This window comes from Micromesistius poutassou, assembly GCF_964030765.1.
Source record: "Micromesistius poutassou genome assembly, chromosome: 13".
In the NCBI taxonomy this organism is placed as follows: Eukaryota; Metazoa; Chordata; class Actinopteri; order Gadiformes; family Gadidae; genus Micromesistius; species Micromesistius poutassou.
The window spans coordinates 16083609-16110777 of NC_140283.1; the positions used below are offsets into that span (position 1 = coordinate 16083609).

At 45.2% G+C, this 27169-nt stretch overlaps 3 protein-coding genes across 4 annotated transcripts in view; 2 read left to right on the plus strand and 1 right to left on the minus strand.

Moving 5' to 3' along the window:
• Positions 1 to 1702: 1702 nt before the first annotated feature.
• On the minus strand, positions 1703 to 6291 carry LOC311357734 (aldo-keto reductase family 1 member D1-like). The gene is made up of 9 exons (XM_084477775.1): positions 6136 to 6291; positions 5878 to 6045; positions 5311 to 5427; positions 4420 to 4497; positions 3998 to 4120; positions 3506 to 3615; positions 2774 to 2939; positions 2314 to 2396; positions 1703 to 2052 (listed from the first exon to the last, which is right to left on the minus strand). Exons 1-9 carry the CDS (start codon positions 6226 to 6228, stop codon positions 2010 to 2012), a joined length of 981 nt encoding a protein of 326 aa, XP_084333901.1. The 5' UTR covers positions 6229 to 6291; the 3' UTR covers positions 1703 to 2009.
• Positions 6292 to 6749: 458 nt separating this feature from the next.
• On the plus strand, positions 6750 to 19936 carry LOC311357733 (transcription intermediary factor 1-alpha-like). The gene is made up of 18 exons (XM_084477774.1): positions 6750 to 7357; positions 7585 to 7703; positions 8533 to 8680; positions 9315 to 9450; positions 9927 to 10043; positions 10296 to 10410; positions 10834 to 10980; positions 11515 to 11629; positions 12028 to 12455; positions 14155 to 14280; positions 14758 to 14854; positions 15074 to 15131; positions 15633 to 15765; positions 16702 to 17057; positions 17481 to 17604; positions 17815 to 17889; positions 18352 to 18507; positions 18920 to 19936. The coding sequence occupies exons 1-18, from the start codon at positions 7075 to 7077 to the stop codon at positions 19154 to 19156; spliced, it is 2970 nt and encodes a 989-aa protein (XP_084333900.1). The 5' UTR covers positions 6750 to 7074; the 3' UTR covers positions 19157 to 19936.
• Positions 19937 to 21784: 1848 nt separating this feature from the next.
• fbln1 (fibulin 1) overlaps positions 21785 to 27169 on the plus strand; it is a 29378-nt gene continuing 23993 nt past the window's right edge. For both annotated transcript variants that reach the window (XM_084477197.1, XM_084477198.1), the window contains exons 1-2: positions 21785 to 21986; positions 25143 to 25263. In XM_084477197.1, coding sequence (XP_084333323.1) covers positions 21932 to 21986; positions 25143 to 25263 — 176 coding nt within the window. In that variant the 5' untranslated portion in view covers positions 21785 to 21931. The remainder of the gene's footprint in view (positions 21987 to 25142; positions 25264 to 27169) is intronic.

The window sequence follows — 27169 nt, forward strand, 5'->3', positions numbered from 1 at the left end:
ACATCAACACACTCACACATGCACACACACACACACACACACACACACACACACACACACACACAAAAACACGTCAGAGCAGAAGAGTTTTAAAGGGTGTCCTCTCTGCTTCTGATTGTGCTGTTAATAAAACATCAGCCTTGCTTGACTGGAGCCCCTACTCCCAGAAACACATCCATGATTCAGAACCACCCCCCCTCCCCCGCCCCAACGACCGGATCTGTTTCCCCCTACTCCCAAACAGACCCCACGGCCCATTCACTACACTTTCCCATAGTAGGGGTCCCATAGCAGGGTTTGTGTGGGGGTCATGTGCCTCCAACAATCCCCAAGGCCGTTAGCTGGGGGGTGTGGGGGTGAGTAAGGGAGTTATGGGCTTTCTCTCTGACAGGTTGACTAAAGAGGGGGGAGAGAGTGATGTTTAGCATTTACTATTTAGTCATTTAGCCAACGCTTTCATCCAGCGCGACTCGCGGTGAATGTGGGTTTAGGGTCAGGGTTGGATGCATGTCGTTAAGGAGAATGGGGTTCGGGGAAACTTGCCTTCTTGGTAGACTGGGAAACATCGGGGTTCCAACCCGGAAGCTCAGCGGGTTCCTGGTTCACCTGGGAGAGAGGCACCCTGAGTACTACAGGGCCCTGTCCCTGTGGCGTGTGGCCTGTCTTTCTGTCAGATAGGTTCTTCAAAGGAATTGTCTTTTAACAACTGCTCCTACTCCCAGGGATTCATTGAGACAGGAGGAGCAACCGAACAAGGGAAATAGGAGGAGATCTGATTTGTTTTTACATAAATGTCAAGGAGGAAGGAGGGGTGCTTGCTCAAGGATGCCTGCAGGTTGACTGTGGACATTTGGGGTTGGAACTTAGAACCTCTCCTCCCAACCACCTGACTATCCTGAACCAATGTTATGCTGTATGATTGGTTGATATTATCTTCAAAATAAGATCAACTTCATTAATGCTGGAAAGGATTTCTTTTTTTATGGGGGAACCACTAAGATAGGGACCTATATATAGGATCACTGGTTATGGTTTCTTGGACCAGCAGCAGAACCTTTACTGTAAATGATGTGTTACATATTAGTGAACATATTAGCAACACAACTATAATAATATTGTTTCAAATGTGTTGCTGCACTTAAAAACCTAGATTACATTTTCAAATTAATGAATAGTCTTTAGGCTTGAAATTGGGTGAAAGTTGTGCACACAAATACACACTCTGTGTCAACGTTGCGCTGTTCCATTTGATCAAAATTTAATACCCTCTCAGCGAACAAACATGTCAGATGAAGAGTAATCGAGGGAACATCAAAAAAACATGAACTTGCAAACACGTTTTCTGCTATCCTGGCGTTCACTGCATTAATATCTAATGCTGCGCTGAAACTATTTTAGCACATCTGAATCGGATGAAATTCACACAGTATTTGCAGTGAATATCTATATATATGCCCAACACACTATTGCCGATGTTATAATGCTAACCTAACTTAGGTTTGTTCAGAGTTGCCCATTGGGAACTCATGACCCCATTACATTGCATAATAGCTAACATTATAGGGCATTTGCAAAGCAGTCACTTCTCTCTTCTTTAAACCATGTCCAAAACCAATATTTAAGACAGCAATCAGGTCATGATTCTTGCATGGCTTCTTTGTATTTGAAGAAGGAAAAAAAGACACAGGTGTGATGAATAATATCAACTTGAATTGGTTTTATTGGTTAGTATGATGGACTTTTATTTTGTTCTAATTGTAGAATGACTATCGCCAGTTCGAAACTTGTATAATTGAATACAGGGTATTTAATGTGGAGGTTACTACAGGAATTACAGCCTCAAAGTCATTATATTGGATGTGAGCTGGCGCCATCTAGAGTTTACTAATGGAATCTCTCAAGAGTACAACATGGCCATGTGACACTGTCAATTATAAACAGGTAGCGTTTGTAATCCCGAAGCTGAGGTGAAATCAGATACATTTTCATCATCGAACGGATATTCACGATTAATACTCATCATGGAATGGATACTCTGGATGATCGGCCCACCTGTGTAAAAAAATGTTTTGTTTTTTATAATGGACCATCGTGATGACATCATCAAAGTAGTAACGTTAAAGGTATTACGATGTAAGGAACACAATAGCTGCTACACTATTCTAACCAACAGCTCCATATTGACATTTCTCTAAAATTACCAAGTCGCTTTGGATAAAAGTTAAATAACAAACTATCAAAAGGCCTATAAAAACAACACACGTAGCACAAATTCAGTACGACGTAAATAATAAAATACCTTCTCATACTTACATTAACAGCTGCACAAAACGAATGTTTTTATTCAGCATTTCGATAGACTTCATTTCCTCCTCAGTGAGGGAAAAATCAAATATCTGTAAAGAGAAACAGGGTATAACTCCATTGTGATGATTCATAATTCTGATTCATAATATATAACCTTTTAACCCTAACTCAAATAAGGATTGATTGATAATCCTGTTATGGCATATCCTGCTTCCATAGTCAAATCCAATAATCCAGTTCTGGGTTGTCTTTGAAATTTGAAACATTAACCACTTCAATGTTGCATTCGGTATCAACATTGTAACTGCAATATTAGAAAAAAAAAACACACAAAAGAAAAATGATTAATTTGCCTTAATAAATAGCTGAAGACATTTCTAGCAGTCAATAATTCACATCATCCAATGAATGATATGTATGATTGACAGCTCCACAGTTCATCCGACTGAACATGCAAAAAGCGCACCTGGAAGTTGTGGTGGATGCGCTGTGGGCTGAAGCTCTTGGGGATCACCACCACCCCGCGCTGCACGTTGAAGCGCAGAGCCACCTGGGCGCTGCTCTTCTTATACTTCCTCCCAATGGACACCAGCACCTCGTCTTCCAGCAGCGGCGGACATTTTAGATTCACCCTGTAGGTCAGACATTAAACAAGGCTCTACTTGAGAGGTCCGTTCCTTGTAGCATGAATTCCTTTCGTTTGCCGTGCCTCGGTGTTCCCAGCGCGGTAAACTTGTTTTCGGTCACCACTGCCTCTGGGAGTTTATCTATCTGGAACAAACTCCCTGAGCACTCCACACTTTGTTGCATTAAATCAGGACTCAAAATGTTTCTGTTTGCCACAGCTTTTTGTTAAAATGGATGTCTGCACATTTACTATCTTGTACATTTCTCTCACATTTCTCTTGTCAATGATTGTCCTTTATTACCTTCAGACAATTGTCATTTCGATGTTTTTATAATGTGATCTCTGAGTGTTTTAAGCACTCTGAACGACCTTGTGTTTGACAGGGGCTAATAAACCTTGCCTTGCTCAAATGTGGGGGAGGAGAGCATGGCGGGTACAGGCTGTTTGACTCCTGATGTTATACGGCTGTTTTATCCATTTGATACCAAACTGACCAAACCGTCAGTGCATACATTCGTAGCCCACCAGTGGGGATCACAGCCCTATCCCTGCCTTTCAAACAAAGCTTACCAAGATGGATCCCTGGAGGTGCCGATGGGGCTGTAGCCCACCACCACGATGTCCTTCTGCCGGCAGTACTCCAGGAGCTTGGGCTGGGTGAAGTAAGGGTGGCATTCAATCTGAAGGGACACAGACACACCACAAGTCGCACACTTAAGGAAATACTCAAGATAATCACGTCACAGGTGGGTGTCACCTTATTATGGTCTGGTTTTATTGCTGTGCTGGCAAACGACCGGTGGGTGGATCTATGTTTTGAGCTCATGGTTGATGTTCTGCACACCATGACCAAGTTAAAAGTTTTTTTCAAAATGTTCTTCATCCTTGACCCCTCTATTAACCCTTGTAGAACATGCTATATATATATATATATAGAACCCAGTGATATCTCTGTGTTATCAGCAAACAGCCTTGAAATATACAACCTCCCCTTGGGGACGGTCTGCCTACTGACTACTATGACTAAGAAATGGTTAGCCAGAGGGTAAAGGTCAACCGCACCTGGTTGGACACAGGCTTGTGCTTCAGGCCTGGCTTGTTTAACAGCAGTTCCAGCTGGCGGCGGTTGAAGTTGGACACGCCGAGAGACTTCACCAGACCGGCGTCTTTGCACGCCTCCATCGCCTGATTCACAAGAGACACAGAGCACCATTAACCAAAGACAAAAAAATCACCAAAACAGCAGACAGAGAAGACAGAGAGAGATATGTTGGTGCAAGGTCAAAAGAAATCATAAGTAGGTCAGCTGTGGCAAACCAAAGCAGACACACAGCCTTCCTTTGAGTGGCTTCATGTGAAGTCATTTAGAGAGGCAATATAATGAGAATGTAGATAACAAAATAAGAAGATAATCTAATACAGGTGATGATATGAATGATTGATGATCAATTATAATCAATAATCAAGAGCAGAGTAGGGCCCACCTCCCAGGTTGCACACAGGTCTGTATGGTGGTAGATGTACTTTCCATTCTCGTCTTTTGGATATAAGTCATTACCGGGCTGCAAGGTGAAAATAAAGTGAGTTTACAAATGCAAAGCCAAAGTTCACGATAACTACAGCATGTCTTTGTTTTCCATTTCCAAGAACGAGATGTACCCAACAAAGGACACATAGATCACTAGACACCTCACGTGAATGTGCCAATCAACCATGTAGTAATTCCATAAGTCTAGTTGTATAACATACTGTACATTACATATAGGTCCAGGCATTCCACTTCGAGGATATTCCACTATAGTACATTCATCTTTCCACTTTCTATCCACTACACTATTGGCTGCCAAACCTGATGCTGTGACACCCACAATCTACCAAAAGCCACCACAAATTCAACTCCAGACAGAGATGGAGAGAGAGGAGGAACTCTCAGCCTGATCGCTGTGCATTAGGTCATGCTGTTCACCGTGTCTACAACATGGTTTAAATAGTCACATGCTAAGGGATGGCCGTTCAACTATTTTACTTTTGTTTTGGTAAGTTCTCTCTCTGTAGTTCATATTCCTGTACTAAGATTCCCAGCACTAAACCAGCTCAACCAGCCATTTTTGTCTGTAGGGACCATGGATATCTTCCAGTGTACACAGCACAGGTGTCATGCCCACGAAAAGATGCCTCTGCTTCTAGTGAGCAGTTGGCTCCAGGGTTTCAGTATAGTAAAGGTTTCAGTTATATCCATGTAAAATGCATTATCCTTCTTTGTGTGGATCATTACACGGCTTTGAATGATTCCAATAAAAATCTCCAACTCATAATTATTTTGAAAGTCTCATACATTTGTTGTTCCGTGAGGGAGGGCGCGTGGATACACTGACCTTGAAGGCCATGGGAAGCTCAACTATGTACAGGTCCACATAGTCCAGTTTCAAGGCCTTCAAAGTGGCCTCTAAGGCTGACCTCACCATCTCTGGAGGCTGGAATGTGCACCACAGCTGGAAAAATTCGGAGGGAGAAGTTTTATGAAGACAGCAAAACAATCTCCTTCCCATAGCTAGGGTTAAACAAAATATATTACTCAACACTACCAAATGTAGAAGATTTATTTGTTTTGTGTTACTTTTATATATTTATTTATCTTTTGATATGCTACATAACAGGTTACTTCTTATATAGCCCATTATTCTACAAGGTCAACTATTTGTATCATTTATTTGTCTATTGCTTATTGTCTGATCCTCTTCTAACTTTCCGTTGGAGAGGAGCGGCTATGTAGGCAGATTCTATATAGGCCTACGCTTATATATTAATTATCAAATTGTCAATAGTAAACGGCACCATAATATTATACATGTTCCCAAATGCATTAGTGATTATTTTCTATATTTATTTTAAATCCGGATGAGTAGGAGTGTAGACGGCGTGACCGCAGTGACAAAACGCACCTTTCCACAGTAGAAGATATCCTCTCTCTTGACCGTCCCATCCGCAATCTTCTCCCTGATAGCTTGACCTACTTCATGTTCGTTGAAATACACTAAAGCCCCATCAAAGTGTCTATAGCCAACATCGATGGCGTTCTTGACACACTCTAGTGCGGTGCCTTTGGCTGTCTGGAAAGACATGACATGGGTTAAAAAACAGCAACAGGTGGTTTGACCATGTAGCCTGCAGGTTGGAATTATAACAACAAACAAACTTACCGATTTGGGGTCAGCATAGGTCCCCAGACCCAGCAGGGGGATTCGGTTCCCATCGCTCAGCGGGACAGAGTGGCTCTCTGCTGTCAGGTCCATGTCTGTGAGAGTAGGCAGCAGAGCTCGGTCAGCTGCCTGGGTTGTTTAAGCCCCAACCCATACGCTGTTTTGAAATAGCTGACTTATTGGTCCCGAGTTCGGTAGGGTGAGGCTTTGCTGACTTATCTTATCTAAAAATAACGACCTGCTCTTGTGAAATCATTTATTTTATTTTTAGTTATGTCCTTTTGGTTTGCGCTGTATTACAATTTAAAATTTTAGGGTTATGGTTAGGTGAAGTTTGACAAATCATTTTAATGTCATGATAATCCTATCAATTTTATCTTTAAAAAATATAAATAATCTTGCCTAAAGGGAAAACTTCCAAATAATTTGTTGAGCTCAAGATGAGACATCCACAACGGCAACAGTAAACGGGCCAGCCCGTACCGAGCCTTGTAGTTCTAAAAACGCGCGCTAAACGGCGGCGCGAATCCCTCAGACCCAACCCCCCTCAGAGCGACGCGCCCGGGCTGCGCACTGCGACCCTCCGTCACACGGAGCTCCGTACCATCACGGATGTATCATCAGGGTCTCCACTGATCGTACAGAGAAGCGATGGGCGTGAGCGCGTCGATGCGTCGTGCGTCTTTAGTGTAAAACATGAATCCGTGGGTCATTTGTCGGTCTGTCGCAGTGCAAACGGCGGAACTGCAGCGCTGAATACTGAAAGCACGAATGCTGCCCGTTGCCAGGAGGGAGTTCATAAGGAGGTCGAGAAGCAACACTCGGATGGGGCCGTCTTCTCCACACGGATCATTATTTGACTGATCGTTTGCTGCCCCTTTTGTGGGTCTGCCTCGTTCCTTGCAGCCCGTTGATCGTCGTTTGATTTGGGACTACGCGATGGATGAAGGAGGAGGCACGGAGAAGCGGGAGCCGGAGGAGGATGTCGGCGGTGTGGAGAACGAGGCTGAGAGCATACCGGTGCAGGAGAAAACGAGCGCGATCGACACCCTGAATCTACTGGACACGTGTCCGTCTTGCCATTTAAACTTTCAGAGCCGGGAGCCTAAACTTCTTCCGTGCCTGCACTCTTTTTGTAAAAAATGTCTACCTCCACCCTCGAGGAATTTAGCTGTCGCCGAGCCACCGACCATCCAGGCGGACAGTCCTGTCAACAAACCACGTGAGTGAGCCTCCTTGTTTACCAACAGTTTTCTTGCAAGGACTCTGATGAGGGACCCCATGAGTATTTGGAAAAACGATTTGAGAGATGAGTGAAGAAGGCAACACACATATAGCCGACATACACACAGCCTTTGCCTAAACAATCCTTGCTAGGCTGATCCTTGCATCCATTTGTACTTGATTGATTGCATATTGAATGGATGCGTTTTCCCCGATTGACTCCAGTGAACGTGATTCGCTGTCCGGTATGCAGACAAGAATGCATGGAAGCGGACGTCATGGAGAACCTGTTTGTCAATGATGCGTTTGAAGCGCCCAGCAGCACCATGGAAAGATGTGTCCAGGTAAACTACAAATCACATGCATTCCAGTAGGTAGGATTTATTTCTGTCATCATGAATCGGTAGTAGGCCTATTGAGAAATAATAGGTCTGAAGCATGAAGTGGATAAGAAGCTGAAGCTACTCTCAGTAGCCATAAGTGCCAAGCCATTTGCCACTAAATAATAATCAACTTCATAAATCTCTGAGCCATTAGCTTTTTTCTGTTGATTATGAGCACCCTCAAGTTCCGCTAATGAGCAATCGGCCATGAAGAAATATTACTCCACCTCATGAATTGCTGGGTATTCAGCTGATTGTTGTTGACTTTAAGCAGATGCTCATGGCAGATGCCGGCTCTGGCCCGTCTGATGTCCAAGACTATACTTGACCTTGTTTGCAGTGGATAATATACCATGAAATTGTTCTAAGCACAGTAGCTCAGCTCTACCATGGCTGATTCTAATGTATTTGGCAGTGGTATCGCGGTAAACATTGTGTACTTGTGTACACTGTCTCCACTATTGGCAGCATGCAAATGAACCTCTTTGCATCCAACTTTGTGGAACAGGACCAACAGGTAGTTAAAGGTGACATATTATACCACCAGGTGTGAGCAGTAACAAGCCGTTTTGGAAATCGTTCTCTTCTGACATCACACGTGGGCGTGTCCACCTAGATGTCTGACGGATATGTGGACACGCACACTTGTGATGTCAGAAGAGGCAGATTTCCAAGATGACTTGTAACGGCTAAGCCCACTCACACCCGGCGGTATAATATGTCACCTTTAAGGCTAAGGCTTCAAGGCTAGTCATTGAGCGACCTAACCAGTACTTAATCCCCCCTGCAGCTGTGCATGACCTGCGAGGACAACACCGAGGCGGCGGGCTTCTGCGTGGACTGCGTGGAGTACCTGTGCTCCACGTGTGTGGAGGCCCACCAGAGAGTCAAGTTCACCAAAGACCACGCCATACGCCACAAGGTGGACGGGACCAGAGGTACCGGGGGGCCACGCTACCGCGGCCATGGCAACGAAGGAATGCATTTTCTAGATATTTAGTGGACAAGGTGGCCCACGTTGACCTCTCACATCAGTGTCACATCAAACATCAATGAGAGGTCGCATTTCATCAACACCCAGGACTATATAGCCCCCCCCCCCCCCAACAGTCCAGACCTAAAGCTTATCATTGCTTTATACTAAACTTCACCATATTGATGTCTAAACCGAATCGTTGCTTAACACAAAAATTCACCATCCTGAACTAAACGTGGAAAGCTAATAATTTGCTTGTTGTTGCTTGTTGGTTGTTGTGCATTAATCACTAAGAAGCTTTAGAGACAATTATCGTTTTAGACACATTGGACACTGTATGGTGGTCAATTATGAATAGCTTCAATAATGTAGCACATACTGTCAATAATGTCAACCTACACTGTGAAATGTTGATATGCCTTTTTAGAATTTACAATTAATATGGCAATGTTCTGTGATTATCCTTTTCAGTCTTAATCCTAGTTTTATTTGAAGTAGAGTATCACTCTTTAATTTCTACCACTGTCCCGTACGGTCTGCTGTGCCGCCCCACACTGTCTGATGTCATGTTCTGAAACGGCTGTGGTTCCTCCCAGAGGTGGACGGGCTGTCGGCCCCCCAGCGGCCCGTCTTCTGCGATGTCCACAAGAAGGAGCCCCTGAAGCTCTTCTGTGAGACGTGTGACCTGCTCACCTGCAGGGACTGCCAGCTGCTCAAGCACAAGGACCACAGGTAACGCCCAACAGGTGGAACGCACTGCATGCTGGGTAGACCGCGGGCCTTCTACTGCATTCTGTTGCGTTTTGATTTTGGCGCCGTGCTTTGTAGTTTTGTGTTTTGGTCTGGGTTAGGGGTATTGGTATTCAGTATATATTAGGATATTTATTTAGTAAGTAGGTATTCATATCTCAATGTAAAGCCTACGCGTATTTGCGAACTGCAGGTAAGAAGGTTTTGTTCCGTTTTGTCTGAATATCCCAGGGATAACATAAACAATTATATATGGAAGGGCAGTTTACAAACGTTCAATGTTTTCTTCTGTTGGCTTGTGCATGAAAAGTCCCACATTAAGTTATATAATATAAAAACAATAGGGACCTTGCCAGTTTGGCTCGGTCCCTAAATATCACAATAAATACACATTGCATTTACAGCAAATTGACTTTGACCCTTTTCTTTGATTTTTTTATTTTTCTGAATTTGTTCAGTTATCAGTTCCTGGACGATGCCTATAACAACCACAAGCAGCACATGGAGAGCATGACGCATCAGCTGAAAGAGAAGAAGAAAGTCATCGATGAAGTTTCCCATTCAATCAACAGCGGGTATGGATCTGGAAAAAACCAGTGAAAAGTCAGACCATTGATCCCTTTGTGACTGTAACCAGGACAACAGGCACATTACTAGGGTATTAGCATTCAGCAACTAGCATTCTCTCCTGTACCTCGAGCTGAGGTAGAAGTTAATGTTCGACCCCTTTAATATTAGCGGTTGAATCTACAAGTGCAGGATACGTAAACCATTAAAACATGAATCCCATTAAATATGTTCAAACATGTGTTAATATTTATTCACAGACTACACCAAGTGATTAAAAACCGCCACTCTGTTCGCAATGAGATCAAGAAGTCAATCTGCGCCTTGATCGTTGAGATCAACAAGAAGGGCAAGGTGCTGGTGAATCAACTGGAGGTAAGAACATACACTTTATTATCCATTTGTTGCATGTTGGATAACACACTGGTTTGTATGTCAACACACTGACCCTAACCCTTCCTGATCAGAATAGAAAATAACAAATCTTTTTTTTTTTTCCTGAAACATGCACAGGGTCTGCAAAATAATAAAATAATAAAGTAAGCACACAAACAGAAAAACACATAAACAATCCCTATAACAGTCCCACATTACACAGGAACACATACATACCAGACCCTCAACGTTGAGGCTCTCTGACTCCTAAACAGTGGTTCCTTGTAGGCCGGGGGGGCTGTGTTCACCATTAAAGGGGCGCGATCCATCAGCCTCGGCTGTGTTTTCACAGCCAATCCATCACCGGCCCCCTAACCTCCGCTCTCTCCCTCTCCCCCCCCCCCCGATCCCCTCGCTCCCAAGGCGGTGACGAAGGGCCACGAGAGCACGCTGAAGAAACAGCAGCAGGACATTGGCTATCTCTCCCGACACCTCGACCACGTCATTAACTTCACCAGCTGGGCCACGCAGCGGAACGGGGGCACGGCCTTCCTATACTGTAAACGCCTGGTGAGGCCCCCCCCCCCTCCTGCTGACTGAAGCCCTCCACCCACTGAAGCCCCCCGCCCACTGAAGCCCAGGGCGCTATGACGCGTGACCTGTCGATGTGGGCGGGGCCTTTGTCCATCCACATGCCATATCATATATCCAGAGGATATACTGGCACTTAATGTGTGCACTTCTTGTATGTTGTACGTCCTCGCACTTAAAACTAGCACTAAGCACTGTGTAGAGTCTTATCCTAGCTATCTTTGTTGTATACAGGGAATGGGTTAACCTAACGATGGTTAGTGCCTGGCATTTGGTTCTAGGGGGCTAAGGGGTTTGAGGAATTGGCTAGAAGGTTCTTGGGTCCAACCCCATTGTTGGCAGTCTGTCTGTAAGCATCCTTTAATCCTTTAAGCATCTATCCAGTAATGGTTAAATAGTAATACCTGGCTGTACCTCTTCATACTAGTGCAATATTAAGGAAACACTACTGAAGAAAATATGACGGAAAAGATGTCCCCAGTGAAATAATTGATGGCGCTCCTTCTGTTGCAGATTCTGTTCCAGATTGGGAATCTGCTGCAGGCCAAATGCACTACCTCCTTCATACCGCAGAGCTCAGTGCGCTTCCAGTGCCGCTCCTCCTACTGGGCCTCCAACGTGGATCTGGGTGAGAGGAAGCAAACCCTGAAATCGCATTCCAGGAAAACATACGATTTAAACGATTTATTGTGTAATATATGTAGTATGACATATAACAATGTCATGCATATGTATGTCTATGCATGTATGTACATGTGTAACGTTTCATAGTGCTGGAAAAATTCCTCAGTAAGGTTTCTCGCGGTAATGGTAGATCGTACACATATATTTCACGTCGTTGGGGGGGGCCAACTCATCATCGGTAGTTTCTGACATCCTAGCGAGCATCCGGCTAGCATAACGTTGTTGTTGTGCTAACATTCGCCTGTTACTAATAAGTTAGCATTAGGTTAGCATTAGCTGCACTCAGAGTGTAAGCCCTACTTGTTATTCACAGTGTGCTGCACTGCTCTCCCTCGCCCTCAGGCACTTTGCTGGTGGAGAATATTCCGGGAAAGCCACTGGGGAGCTCCCGGGGCAGCCCTGCTCGGCTTCCCCATCCTGGCCCCGGGCCCCCGGGCTCGCCCGCTGGCACGGCCCTGGAGCCTCGCTTGGCGTCCCATCACACACTGGCTCAGCTGCAGATGCAGGTGGACAAGCTCAACCCACAGCCTCACTGGCAGACCCCCCCACCGGCCCCTGCCCCGCCGCCGCCGCCGCAGCCGCCGCACTCCCAGCAGTGGTCCTGGTACCAGAGTGTTCGTCTGCCCAGGTCCTCCCCCGTGCCCCCCCAGGGAGGGCCCCCACCGCAGGCCCGGCCCCGGATGTCCCCCCAGCCGGCCGGCCACCGCTTCATGGGGGCCCCTGCTCACCGCGCCAGCCCCACCAACGGCTCGGCTGGATACCCCACCCAGGTGGGTGTGTGTGGTTTTGTGTGTGTGTACATGTGTGTATATGTGTGTGTGTGTGTGTGTGTGTGTATGTGTATGTACATGTGTGTATATGTGTGTAAGTGTGTGTGTGTGTGTGTGTGTGTGTGTGTGTGTGTGTGTGTGCGTGTGCATGTGTGCGTGTGCATGTGCGTGTGTGTGTGTGTGTGTGTCTCTCTGATCGTCTGCTGCTTTGATATGCATGCGGGTGCAGGCCTGCCAGTTGAGGGTTTGATTGACAGCTCCCCCTAACAAGCTCTGGCAGCAGACGGGTTCGTCCCAAATAGAGCTGACAGCCTTCACATCCCGAGCAACTCATGCTCTTTTCCATCAAGAAGGATTTGAATTAGAGTCATTCTCAACACCGCGACTTAGCTAACCCTAAAGCTAAATCTAGCGTTTGGCTAAAGTGCAGCGCTGGCCTGCGTAAGCGGCGTCTGACATGTCTAGTGTGCTGAGATGTTTAGTCTAGCTCGCCGCGCACCCAGAACAGTTTTATAGGGAACATAAAATAAAACGGGCACATCCAATGCAAACAGACCGTTATTCCACTCGTACCACTAAACGGCTTTAGCAGGATATCGCCAGACCAATCACAAATGCTTACTAGTCAGGAACCGCTCGGTTCATTTTTGAATTCCAAGGGCTGTTATCAGCGAGGACAAAAAGGTCTCTGGTCCTAATTGGACGGACCTACAACCAATCAGAGTGACGAAATGTGTGACTTAGCGTTGAGTGACAGTTGGGCAAACATGTTGATTTGGCTTGACTGGTCTGTAAACAAATACAGAAGTAAACAGAGAAGCTGCAGGTTTACTGAATAAAAGGCACTATAACATTTACATTTCTTTTTGGATTTTAATTACTTTTTTTTTGTTTACTCCACGTAGAAAACTCATTAAAATAACTGAAAATAACTCATGTGCTGTTTATTTAGAAAATAGCTTCCCCATTAGCTCCCCCATTTACTGTTTACAAGCCAGTCGAACCTCTTCAAAAGGCAGGCCAATGCGGCATCTATGGATATTTGTCTATGTTCAAACCATATCCTATGTCTATAAGTTAAACGGTTGCGATTGGCCCGACCTGGTCAAGGTCGTCTGGAGATCGGTCGGAACAGCAGGGGGGCCAGACCATCTGCCAGAGCAAAGAAAACATGAGGTTGCAGATTTGTCTGGTTCCCAGGCTACAAACGCTAGGCTAGGCTAGAAGCTATCAATCTCTTCACTTTTATTTCTGTTTTCACTGCACACAGCTGGCCTATTTATGCTTGTGCATTATAGACATAAGTTATCTCAGAGGTGGTCCAAACAACTGTGTTAATGTAGGCTGAGAGGCGCCAGGCCACTTTGTAAGTTATATGCTGATGACCATATATTGTGAGAAAAATAAATGTTTTTATTTACTTTTTTTTTTTTTTTCGTACCCAAAAACCCCTTCCACTGAACTCGCAGGTGCAAGGTTTTGAACAAGACCAAACAGGAAACCCTTCAGAAGCAAAGTTGTCAAGCACAGCCATCTGCAATTCGAGTGTGCTGTTTACACTTCTTTGGAGGTTGCCCTGCTCTGGTTAATGAGTTCTGGAGTGAGGAACCATGTGACCAGAGTCACTGTGACAGACATGACATTGATTGATTGGTTGGTCTCTCTCTCTCTCTCTCTCTCTCTCTCTCTCTCTCTCTAGCCTCCGAGGGGGATGGTGAGCAGCTCAACCTTCCAGACTAAAGCCACAGACGTGTTTTCCTCTTCACCTTTTTATACCCAGCATGCATCGCTGCCCACCAATGTATCTCCTCTCTCCAGACAGCTGGCAAGTGTCTCCTTATCCAAGGGCTCTGAAATTAAATGATAAATGAAACAAAATACCCAGAGATTGCCTTGGAGTGCAATCAAATATTAATGACGTAAACACCAATATATTGTTATTGCTGCATAATCACTGGTATATTGCTGCAACCTACAATTACCGGTAATGCAGCCATTCTTCAGGGTGATTATTTCAATGATCTGTTGAAGCCTAAAATAATTCTGCTTATATTGCTTCATCATTGGTTGTTCTTTCTGTTGCGCAATTGCACAGAAAAACACATTTGACGTCTCAATCAATCTTTGTTGATTAATTTTAGTTGGACTTATTGGACTTATTTCACACTAACAATCTTATTTAATGGAAGTGTTATCGTGATAACGTAATGGCCAAAATTATCATGAATCATTACATCATCATTTTATTAACAATATTTTTGTAATAAAGTAGACTCATAGTGACTCTTTATGTCCTATCCAGATGGACCCCACATATCTGAACAAGAGAGATGATCCGGTCCAGATGCTCAGATCAAAATACCCACAGGGTCTGCTGCCTCCTCAGGCTGTGCTGAATGGTATGTTGTTTGTTCAGAAAAAACACTTTCCCTCCACTTATTTCTACCCTACATTAGTACATAATTTGCTTTAACATCGTATTTCCATCCAATGAATAAAGTGAATCTTGACATTACTTATCATTAACGTATGATTTTAGCATATCCTAGTTTATTATGTAATATCTTATGTTTTTGTTTTTTGTTTGTTGTTTGTTAAATATATATTCTATCTCTCAGTAAATGGACAGAGGAATTCCCAAGGGTACCCAGCCGTATCCCATGACGATAAATCAGGGTAGGTTAATACACGCACGCATACCCACACACACTCAACTCACTCACTCACTCACTCACACATACGCATACTCCCTCACATACGCCTACTCACTCACTCACGCTGTAAGCCGTGGTTATTTATGACAACACTCACACTCTTCTACCACTGCAAAAATATATTGATGTATCCCGATGGCGCAATCAATACCCTTTTCAAAAGCATTGATTTAAGTGTTCAAACATACCTTACCAGGGGTTAGGATTCTAATGCTCCTTAGAGGGCCTCCCATCTTTGAAATGTATTCACTCATGCTAATGAGTAGTACGCTTATCCTAAGAGGCATCCTCCCGTCGTCACTGTAAATGAGGGAAACCTCAGTGTCTCTCGAGGGCAAATAAAGGTTATTGATTGACTGATTGATCCAACCGGCATATTCAAATGATGTTCTATATTAATGTCCCCTGCATGCTATTGTGAATTTTCTGGAAGGTGATTGGATGTTTGTCTTGATGCCCCAAGGCTGGTGACCTGGAGGTCCTCAGAGATGCTGCCGGCTGAGGGACCAGAGGCCTGGGCCTCCAAGAGGAGACGGCGGCTCTCTCCGGGACCACTCCTCTCCATCAAGGACGAGCCAGAGGACCCCAGCAGCTTTGTAAGGAGCACAACATCGTGTAGTGGCTCGGGGGGGAGGTGCAAAAGGATCTTTGTTCGATTCCCAATGTTGACAGTAGGCCAGTTGACCCATAGGCGTCCATGAGCGAGGACCTCCACTTACTCCTTCAGGACTTGTGTCGGAATTCATGAGGAGTGGCTTTAGATGAAAGCATCTGCTACATGACTAAATACTATTTAATAAATCAGCCTTGAGAGGCCGCGGTTTACAGTGATTCTTAGGCAGCTAGGGGGCGTTGTTAGGCATGATCCAGACAGAATACCTAAAACAGTTACTTTGCCTGAGTAAGATTTCACCAAATAAACACACAGCAGCATGAAATACGATCATTTATTGAAAACAAATCATCATTCTTCCACCAAGCAATAAAGTTCCTCAAGACAGCCAAATGTTTGCCAAGCAACACAGGCTAGAATAGTTTGAGCTTGTCTGTGTTTTGCCAATCAGAATCGAGGACTAAAAGTATTACGTTTCATTATATTAAACGACCAACATGCAATGAACTGTTCTTCTCTATGGCAACCCTACAGGGACATTAATGAAGAGTACCTAGTAACAACGATGTGGACCAGATCTCATGACTTGAGTTGATGTATTTCTTTCAAATATATTGATGACTTTGCTTGGAAATAGCCCATCATAGTCGATAGCCAAGTAGAGTTTAGCAGCAACTACATAGTGCACAATTATCTTATGCAACATTAGTGAAACATTAGTGAAACAAGCAACGCTAGTCATATCCACAGCACATTTTAGGTTTTTTAGATAATGTGGCGTTTCTTGCCTGCAAGTGTGTACATCAAGTGATAAAGAGACACGGGCCTGATGACATTTGTTTAAGCCTTTTGTCACAGTGTAGCAATAAGACTCATATTAAAGTACCTTCTACCCCTTGTACTATCTCCTCATCTGCAGTTCGCTGTTCATCTTCAATCCACGAAGCAGCAGTTACACCCGACCCAAAGAACCAGCCTACCTGACAGTACAGCCGACCGTACCCTGGCCAGCATCGGAGCCGCTGGGCCGTGGGGCTCCACCACCCCTCCTGGGAGCACCGGTCGGAGCCACCTGCCCCGGCCCATGAGGACCGCCGGGGGCCGGAGCGAGGACGCAGTGTGGGGGGGACAGACGCGAGGCGACTGGAGCAGGGCTTCTCCCAGTGAACACTGGTGCGCCGTGTGCCGCGGTGGCGGGGAGCTGCTCTGCTGTGATAAGTGTCCCAAAGTGTTCCACCTCACCTGTCACATTCCATCGCTACCCCACTCGCCAAGGCAAGCCACCGCTGCGCTTTTATTTTGAAAAGTTGACTTTTTGGAGGAAAGCCTTGATTACTTTAGTGACTTACTTATAGTATACTTATGGTAACTTATGCTTAAATAATGGCTTTCATTTTCATTTTTTATCGATTTTATCAGATATGTGGCCCGGATAATCTAGTGATCAGAGTGTTCCAGCTAAAATGTTCTGGGTTTGAATCCTAATGTTCAAAGTCTACCTGGACTCTTCCTTTAGCTAGTTTCCCTTACCCTTACCTGCTCATAAATCAGACTCAAAATGAATTAATATAAATTCTAACACAAAGATAGCATAATAAGTATGTATCTGTTAATTATTATTACAACATAGTAAAGCTGAAATATTGCTAGGCTAGTTCAAATGTAATCTTATCATCTTTGTGGTGCCCTTGTGTCCAGCGGGTCGTGGTTTTGTTCACTGTGTCGGGAGCTGAGCGGTCCAGAGTCCGACTGCGATAACAAACTGAGAACGGTGAAAGAGGAGCCGGACTGCCCAGAAGGCTTCCCCCCGTTGGACAAACGGGTCAGTAGAACTCATTCCAAATCAGTACAATCAATACCCGTTGTGAAAGGTGGTGCCGCGGATTGTTGTTGTTACAGGGGAGAGCGTGTATTGAATTTCACAGGTTCAGGTTAAATACTATCATAGTAAAACAAATCCTTGCACGTACGGAAGGCTTTGAATGACTTGTCTTTCTTGTGTTTTTTCCGCATCTTTTGTTTGTTTGAGCAGAAATGTGAACGGCTGTTGCTGCTGCTGTTCTGCAGCGATTTGAGCGTGGACTTTCAACGACCCCTCGACCCAGCGGTGAGCACGCCACGCCGGGACGCAAATTGGCAGCGTTCCCCAGGATGAACGTCACAAACATTTAGTTCTGATCCAAATGTGGTGGCGGCAGCAGACCCTTGTTTCTCTGTAAACACTGAGACACTAAGGAGGAAACATGACTTCAGCTTCCATTACTAGCCATACAGGATGTGGTGACAGCTAAAATCAGAATCAGTGTTGTATCGCCAAGCACGTTTCACATACAAGGAATTCGCTGTGGTGTATTGGTGCAGAAAAACAAGATACAAAAATATCCCCAAATTCTACATGATATTATATAAAAATGTGTGTTTGCATGACTCTGAAAACTGAGTTAACGTGATGTCATGCAAACACGTCAACCCCCACCCGATGCATTTAGTAATACTAAATAAGTATTTGTAGCTTGCGCTAATTTGCAATACCAGTCCCTGAAATGAATATATGTTCTTAAATCGTTAGGCATTAGCTGACAAGCAGAGGAACCCCAAGAGGCCCATGGATCTTTCCACCATTAAGCAGAGACTGACGGCGGGCCACAGTCCAGCCTACCAAGGCCCTGCCGAGGTCATAGCGGAGGTCCGCCTCATCTTCAGGACCTGGGCGGCCTACAGCCAGGTCTGCTACATCTCAAAATCACTTCCCTTACCCCACACACACACACACACACACACACACACACAAACACATGCATGCATACCCACCCACACACTCACTCACTCACTCACTCACTAACTCACTTACTCACTCACACATACGCATACTTACTCACTCAATCACACATACGCATACTCACTCACTCACACATACTCACTCACTCACACATACTCACTCACTCACTCACTCACTCACTCACATGCATACTTACTCGAGCACACAAACAAATGTGACAGTTAAGCCATTGAATTGGCCATTGAACATTCGCATTGGATAAAAGCTGTTGTTAAATGACTTGGTAATCTGTGTTTGCCTCGACTCAGTCCTTGATGATGGTGTTTTGTGTGATTGGGGCACTTTGTTGTGACTGTAGGCCAACTCTGCGGTTGCAACGGCGAGTAGGAGACTTGAAGGGTTCTTTGAAGAGCAGCTGAAGATCCTCTACCCCGATAGGCTGTTCCCAGAGATCAAAAGAGAGCCAGAGCAGACCACAGCCTCTCCACCCCCACCCACGCCCATTGGTATCCCACAGCCTCCGGGAAGCCAGCTCATGGACTACGATACCCAGCATGCACTGGGCTCTCCCATAGGAGGACATGGAACAGGATGAACGTACAGTCTTTGTTTGCTGCAATGTTCAACCTATGCACTTTCACGTCTGCAGATTATGATGATATTCATTGGGGTTGTAACATTGTGTTTTCATCAGAAAAAAAAGTGATTGATTAGTAGTTTAAGAGAGCAATAATATTTGTTATTCAAATGTTTCCAAATGAACTGTGATCAATTCAGTTATCCTGGTACAGTTGTATGTGTTGTTACAACTGCTCCTTTTTTTTCAGACCTCCGTAAGATCCATTGTTTTTTACCTCCATGCTGTTACTGAAATGTTACTTCTCGCATGATGGAAACGATTAGATTGAGATCTAGTGTAGCATTCATCCACCTATTGTGTCTTTAAACATTTTTGGACAGCTATTAATATTATTTTATTTTCATGAATAGCAGCATGAACGGATAACTCTGAATATATATTAACTCTATGTTTTACAGCGAGTGGACCTTTTTATAAGCACAAACCATTGGACATTTCTTGCTCCCACTCTTTTTTTTGTTATTGTGCTATTTACATTGTCAACAGTAAATCCAAACAATTTTTAATAACGGCACAATACACACAAAGCTTAGCCAGTTCCGATTTGCAGGGTTTGTACAATGTATATGAATGTAATTTATCTCTATGTATTTGTTTACATTTATGTACTTGTGTATTTATTGAGATTTGAATGTGCGGAAACAAAACATCTCTTATCCAGTCTTTTTTCCAAAAATAGTTTTCATAACGGGAGCTAATATGATCCTTAGCCTCCTTTTTTGTTGGATCCATTAAATACACACTAACTTGTTCACACGTCCTGTGATTTAGTTTCTTTACGTTGAAGAAAATGTAAGCCGGGTTGAGCTGTACACTAAACCATCTTCTGGTAGGTTGGACTATCTTCATATGCCAACAGAACACAGCTGTTAGGGCTATTTCATTTAACACAGGGCTGTGTACAGTTTTCCCTCAGTACTGGTAAATGACGCCAGTGAAAGCTCGGCAGGGGGTCTCTCCCTGAACGCCTGCTTAGAAACAGTCTCCAGTGACACAGACACGGCAAGACAGACTTTACTGGACTTCAAAAGAACCGTAGGCCCCCCAACCCCTATTCCCCCATCCCGCCCCCCCCAAAGAAGATTAACGCTTTTAAAAAGTGACCCCAAGCTGTTCTATCTTGTTAAAATGAAGCTTTTGGCTTCCTGGTTTGAGGAGTTGTTATTAAAGTGATGGACAACAGAAACCCGTCCTGTTTATTAGCGTACACTCACAGGGCCCTCGCGTTATGGCCACGGTGCAAACTAAGTACAAACTACACGAAGCGAGGGGGAGAGGGGGGGTGGTGATTCAGACCTTTCCCCTACAGTCCTGAGTCTAACCTGAGTTTATAAGCTAACTTTCAGATGCATATGATGCACACTTTTTACCATTTTCCTGCAAGATACTCTGGTGTGTAGAAGATACATCCCTTCATGGTTATTGTTAGGTTTTCAGACTTGTTGTCCATCAGGTTAAACATCAACCATGAAGCAGGCAGGTAGGAGGTTAGGCCTACTTTCTCTCTTTGTAGCTCTTTCTCTATTGTGGATGCATGCAGAGTCATGGCTATCGTCAGTGCCATGAAAGGGTAGTGGTAGCCGTATACCTCCACAGTCAGCAGGCGACCCTTACACCGGTGGGGGTGCTACTGATAAGATAAGCTGACCCCTGGGTTTCCCAGAAAGCCTGCTAACTCCTTTGATACCACGTACTACATCTCTGGAGTAAATCGCTGTTGCAGAGCCGCACCGACGTCTCAAGCATTTTGTTTAAGTTGATGTATTATAAAAGGTACTGGACCTTAAAGGTCAACAGGGCGAACGGCCTGACGTTGGACTTGATCTGCGTGATGTGTTTTCTGATGTGTCCTGTGTTGGACAGGCCGCATGGTCTAACCAGGTGCCATGGTGCCTCCCAATGGTTCTGTTGCGATGTTGCTAGTCTGGATGTGTGGTTCAGAAGGCATGTGGATCTGATCAGGAAGCCTCTTAACCCCTCTGCCTCACCCTGCCCACGGCCAAGACTGACTGATTGACTTCACAGGAAGACCTTCGACATCTTGTACCGTATAGACGTTACAAAATGTTTATAGCAGCAATTATTTATATTTTTCCTTGCCAATATTGGTTGTTTCTCTCTGTGTCTGATGCAGAGAGTGTGTGTGTGCGTGCGTGTGCGTATGTGTGTGTCAACCCCCCAGCCGCTACATGATAACTGGTATGCTGGCTGACAATTCAACTTCAAACTCTGCTCTAACAAAAACACTTTTCGTTTGTGTTTAGCACAAACCTTTAGCGTACATCATAAGTAACAACAACGATATAGCCTACACATCGTTGCATTGAATGGGATAGGATTAGTAACGCTGAATAATCAACATTATGCAGACTATGACTAATAAAACGCTGTAAGCTTTGGCAAAGTTATAACATGTTGACCATAACTTCAACAGTCAACTGCGTCAAATGCGCTAAAACGTGTGTATATGTTCTCGGTGCAATCCAAAGTTTGTGCAGTTAACACTTCACCTCACCAAACTAACAGGCTGTGGTCGCAGCCCGCCCCTCACTGCGCGGTAATTACACACCATCCTTCCTCAAATCACGCCGAGACTGCGGCTAAACCCCTGCACTTCATTTCTATCTGTTTCCCCCAGAGCCTGTACTGAAAATACCCCCAGACAGCTGCAGAACACCGGCCGTATTTGTGGACTTAGTTGTGTTTGTTTGGAGTTCGTTGTGCAGCTCAATGGGTCTGTGGATTCTGCTCCTCTGCTCTGTAGTCGGAGTTCTTCGTGCGCAAGGTAAGGCACCTTTCTTTCAGGGAAACTATGTTGGATTACGTGAATAAGTATAGTCCGTTTTATTTGTTGTGTATGATGTTGTGGGTTTGACGAAAATGGTCCAAAATATAGAGGGTAAGTTTATTGGAGTATTTATATTTAAAAAAACAACGGACATGTTGCGTGCGCTCTCACGCATGTGCGTCTCCCCATGTGCTATTGAGAGACAATTTGGAACACCGAATTATACATGCTATATAGCTGCGATGGAAAAGTTGTTATGCATTGTTTGAATTGGTCTGCTGTTGCGTTCTGCCCTGCGAGTCAAAGGTCACGCTAGGATGCTCGTGTGTGGCTCACATCCTAGTCAGGAGTCCACGGCAAAGAGTACACTCTATATTCCCAACAAAGGTCGCAAAGGTGGGGTATACCCCCCATATCTAAATGCTCGTCCATCGTCGCACATGTGGGTCCATTTTCACAGATAGTTAGTTGAAGTGGCTGGAGGGGGGAGGTAGGGGGAGGTAGGGGGAGGGGGGGGGGTCTTTTCCTGGCAGCTGGAGAAGTGTCGTCAGCAGTGACGATTAACATGACCTGAAGCCGGCCAGCTGCTGAGGTGATTATACTTTACTCCTCTTGATGATAGACTCGTAGGACAACACCTCTTCCATTTATCTTCCTTATTTAAACAAACACTGTCTGGTTTATAGTTTATATAGACTTGCCGCGGCTTAAACAATGACATCTGGCTCAGAGAATACTCATTGGGGGAGTGTGTTGAAAGAAGCAAAACAGAAATACAAAATAATAATAGGCAATCATCATTCCGCTAGCACTCTCCACTCTGTGTAGGTGTAATCTAGGATCCAGCAGTCCCACTGCATTACATCTACAGTCTGATTTCTAGTCATGCTGCTCTTCCATTAGCTCTGTTTAGACTAAGCTAGGAACTGCTCTGCCAAAGTTTAATGTCCATGACAACCACCACCGCCATCCGAGATGAAATCAGGGCTCCACATGCAGACAATGGATCAGGCAAACCGCTTGACGCATCTCACCAACTCAATAAGGGAACCAGCATCGGTAGATTCGGTGTGCTTCTCTGCTTCTTTCAGGCTTTGATCGTAGCGGGAAAGGCTTGGGAATGGCTCAGAGACTCTTTGGGCTAGATTGAGTTAGTAGGGTGAATTATATGGAAAGACACGTAGTCGAGCAGGCGTGACACACCTGTATGCTCTTAAACAAAGGAGAGGGAAGAGGAAAATACAGCTTTGACCTGGGGGCAAAATCTATCCAGAGGTTTGTTCATTTGTGGGTTCTGGTAAGACACAGATTTACTTTCCACTACAACTGGCAGCGCAACATAAGTTGCTGGGAATGCAGAAAAAAGAAGGAAAAATTGAAAACTGTCCCATCTTGAACAGAGGGAGAGAGAGAGAGAGAGAGAGAGAGAGAGATAAGAAGCATGAAGCAACCGGCCAGTCCCAAGAAACCCCAAACGGTGCAGGCCAGAAGTGACATCTTGTTAAAGTGCCCCCTCATTTCACACTGTTGCTTGGCGGTTTATTGGCAGGGCCAGGGTGGAATGTGCCAGCTTTCACTTCTCCAGGTCTGGCCAGGCCACAGCAGGCTGTCTGAGGTGTCTCACCCCATGTTGTTCTCATAAAAACAGGCTGTGTGTTTGCATCCACTCCCCCCGTTAACAATAGCCGGGATGCAAATATGAACACAGCAGCTAGAGACAATGCTAGTGATTTGACATAGTTAACACGCAAAACTGATCGCTTTTTTATTAAATCAGCAGCGCCAAATCGTCCTTCCCAAAACGCTTTCTAACGTCAACATCGATAAAAGCTGTCTGAAGTTCGTAAAAATGTATCCCGTCATCCCAACGCGAAGGTCAATCATTTCCAACAAACGAATAAACACAGAAGTTTCTTATATTGCATGTCCCTGTTGGGTTTGATTAAAGAGAGAGAGAGGTTCCAGCCCCACAGGGAGGAGCCAGGAGCTCTTAAGAGTCCAGACGACAGCCTGTACAGACACTTGTCCTCCCCTGCTAATCAAACTGAGTAGCCCGAGTCGAGGCCGCGCTTGCCAAACCTTCCATTGGCAGATGTTCCATCTCAAGCACAAATATCACGTCCCCGCTTAGATTTGTAGATGGCTCTACAAATCCAGAGGAATAAATCAAACTATATATTTATTTTTATATAAATGTATATAACATCAAGTCATCCACATACTATTTAGGATCATATTGCGATGGATCAACAAATTAAATGGATTCACAGTGAGTTTATTTTCTCATTTGGGGGTTTGGACGTCTTGCTCAGACGGACCGTTTTGGCCCCGCCAGGCGGTTGTCGGGGGCCCGGCCGCGAGAGGGTCCAAGTACACGATCTGCCAAAGCTATTTCACGTTTGGCGGATCCCACGAACCGCAGGCTAATGAATGTACGCGGTGGTATGACTGTGATGGCTGATTGTTTACAGAGTCGAGGCATTCCTCCCGTTAATCCTGACGAATAACCAGCGGGGGGGAAACTCTGGTCCCGCTCCAGCCCAGCCGGGTCCCTTGATTTCCGACCAGAAACACATCATTTGCTCGTTACATTTTGAAGAAAAATAAAAAGTAGAAAAAAAAAAATAATTCTCAAAGCTTTTTGGAGTCGCCTTGAGTTTGGGATTAAGTTGCAGGGTTTTTGATCATTTGAATAGCGCATAACTGTCGTTTGGCCTTGTGGCAATATCAATCTTGGTGGAAGGATCTCGGCAGTGTGTGCACGTTGATCAATGTGTCTCAGCCAGTACCCATAGGGTACATTCATCAATCTATTGGTTGCCCAATGTTGTATCTGGTTAAAAGTGGTCTCGAACCCCATATTATTAGATATTTTATGAAGAGATGAAAGCTTTAATAACCTCATCGAAGGAGCCTGCCACGAATGCTCCAGACACAGCTCATCATGTTGTTTGTTTCCAAGTGGGTTGGTGGGACGTGAGGCGAGCGACATGTGCCCATCTTGGCTCTGCACACACATGCACGCACGCACGCACGCACACACACACACACACACACACGCACGCACGCACGCACGCACGCACATGCACACGCACACGCGCACGCACACACACACACACACACAGTGATGAAGTGTACTCTGGTTGTGTTCAGATGCTTCCGTAGGACAGGAGCAGATGTCTATCGAGGAGTGCTGCAGTGATGGTCACCAACGGGGGTCCGACAACCAGGACTGCGCTCTCCTCCCTCTCATCTCAGGGTCCACCACGTGCAGGTACACGCGGGCATTGGTACTTCCTCGCTTGTAGGCTGAATCCACCATGAATTAACGTTCATGGTGGAGAGTTAATGGGGTAATAAGCATTAACTAACCCTAACAGTTAAGTAACAACTTATGTTATTACGACACAATATTTTACAGCAATGCGATACGACATTTACAATATTGTCCAACGACATTGTCCAGTAACAACGCTGAAGGTAAGTCTGGCCCTGAGCAGCCCTCACATTTCCTACAGCCTTCAATAGAGAATGCCGCACCAGCCCCACCATTATCAGCTCCGTCAGGGATGGTAGTCTAGCCTGCCTCGCGTAAAGCTGTGGCTGGCTAGCAGTGACTATCTCCGTGGTCTACCGGTATCTCCCACTGAGAAATGGCTTTACCGTCCAGTAAACTCCATCCACCCCCCTGTGCACATAACTCCCTTCTCAGCACACGATGCAAGTGGGAGCCTCTAATGGTGATGGGATAATCACAGCCAGGACAGTAACACTAGGAAGTGCACACCGCCACAGGTCCCAGCACCACAGTGAAGGGGCCCGGACGCCAGGGCTGTTGCTCAATCTGCTGCGGAGGACCCGATGGCAAACGCATTTACTCCTTGGCCACCAAGTGCTCCAAAATTTGTCTAAATTATAGTGGGAGGCGAAAAGGAGGAAGAGTAGTACGGGACGGGTTTAGGTGGGTTGGTGTGTGTGTGCGTGCATGTGTGTGTGTGTGTGTGTGTGTGTGTGATGGGGGTGGGCATGTGTGCGTGTGAGTGATCGACGGGGCTATTTCCAAATCCAGGAAATACCTTAGAGGACAAACCTGACAGAAGGGAGAGCGAGAAAGAGCGAGAAAGAAAGAGAGAGAAGGAGAGAGCAGGAGAGAAGGGGGTGGGTAGCTCGGAGACAGAGAGGCAATAACAGGAAATCTGAAGGATTATTTCAGACCATCAAGCCATAAAAAACCTGAAAAGAAAGAACCAGGAAGACGAAAACAGAATAGAAAGTGTCTCCTTAAAAGGCTGTGCAGGGGTTGTGGGCAACTTGATATCTACCTAATTTGAAAAGAGACAAGTGCGGTGAGGGTTAATGCAGAGGCTTGTTCGAACCGGTAGAGAGATACTGAGCAAGAGACGGTGACAGCGAGTGATCGAGAGGGAGACAGGGGAAGAGAGTGGGAGTAGTGGTTAGGAGCCGTGAAGCCAAACGCTCAGAGATAAACACAAATCTGGCAGGCAACAGAACTTGACTCGTAGCAGAGCTCTGAACACTCTACAGAAACAGAAGGAAGGCTCGCACAGGGGCATAGGCAGGGAACTGAAATAATGATGAACACAGGTGAGTAGAATCAGTGATCAACACAGCAGAAACACATAACGATAACGAGGACACTGGGAGACAAAGGTAATGGGGTTGAAGGGCCGTGAGAGACAATGATAATGAGAATGAGACACAGACGGAGAAAAAGAGAAAGACGTGAGGGACAGAGAGAGGAGGAGAGAGAGAAAGGGAGAGAGAGAGAGAGATGGGGAAGAGAGAGGAGAAGACAAAGTGAGAAGGAGAGAGGATGAGAGAGAGAGGAGGAGACAAAGAGAGAGAGAGTGAGAGGGAGAGTGGGAGAGAGCGATAGAGTTGAAGAAAAATAAAGTGAGAAGGAGAGAGGAAGAGAGAGAGAGAGGTGGAGACAATGAGAAAGAGAGACGGATAGACAGGAATATTCTTGATTCAAGACAATTCGGAGCACTGTAAGACAGACAGACAGACAGACAGACAGACAGAGACATGCAGACAGACGGATAAAAAAAAGGGGGGTTTCTCAACTAAAGCAATGAATCAGAGAGGGTGAGTGTCTCACCTTATATGGGATTGGCCAACCCCGGGTCAGAGGTACCAGACTGATAATAACTCTCTGG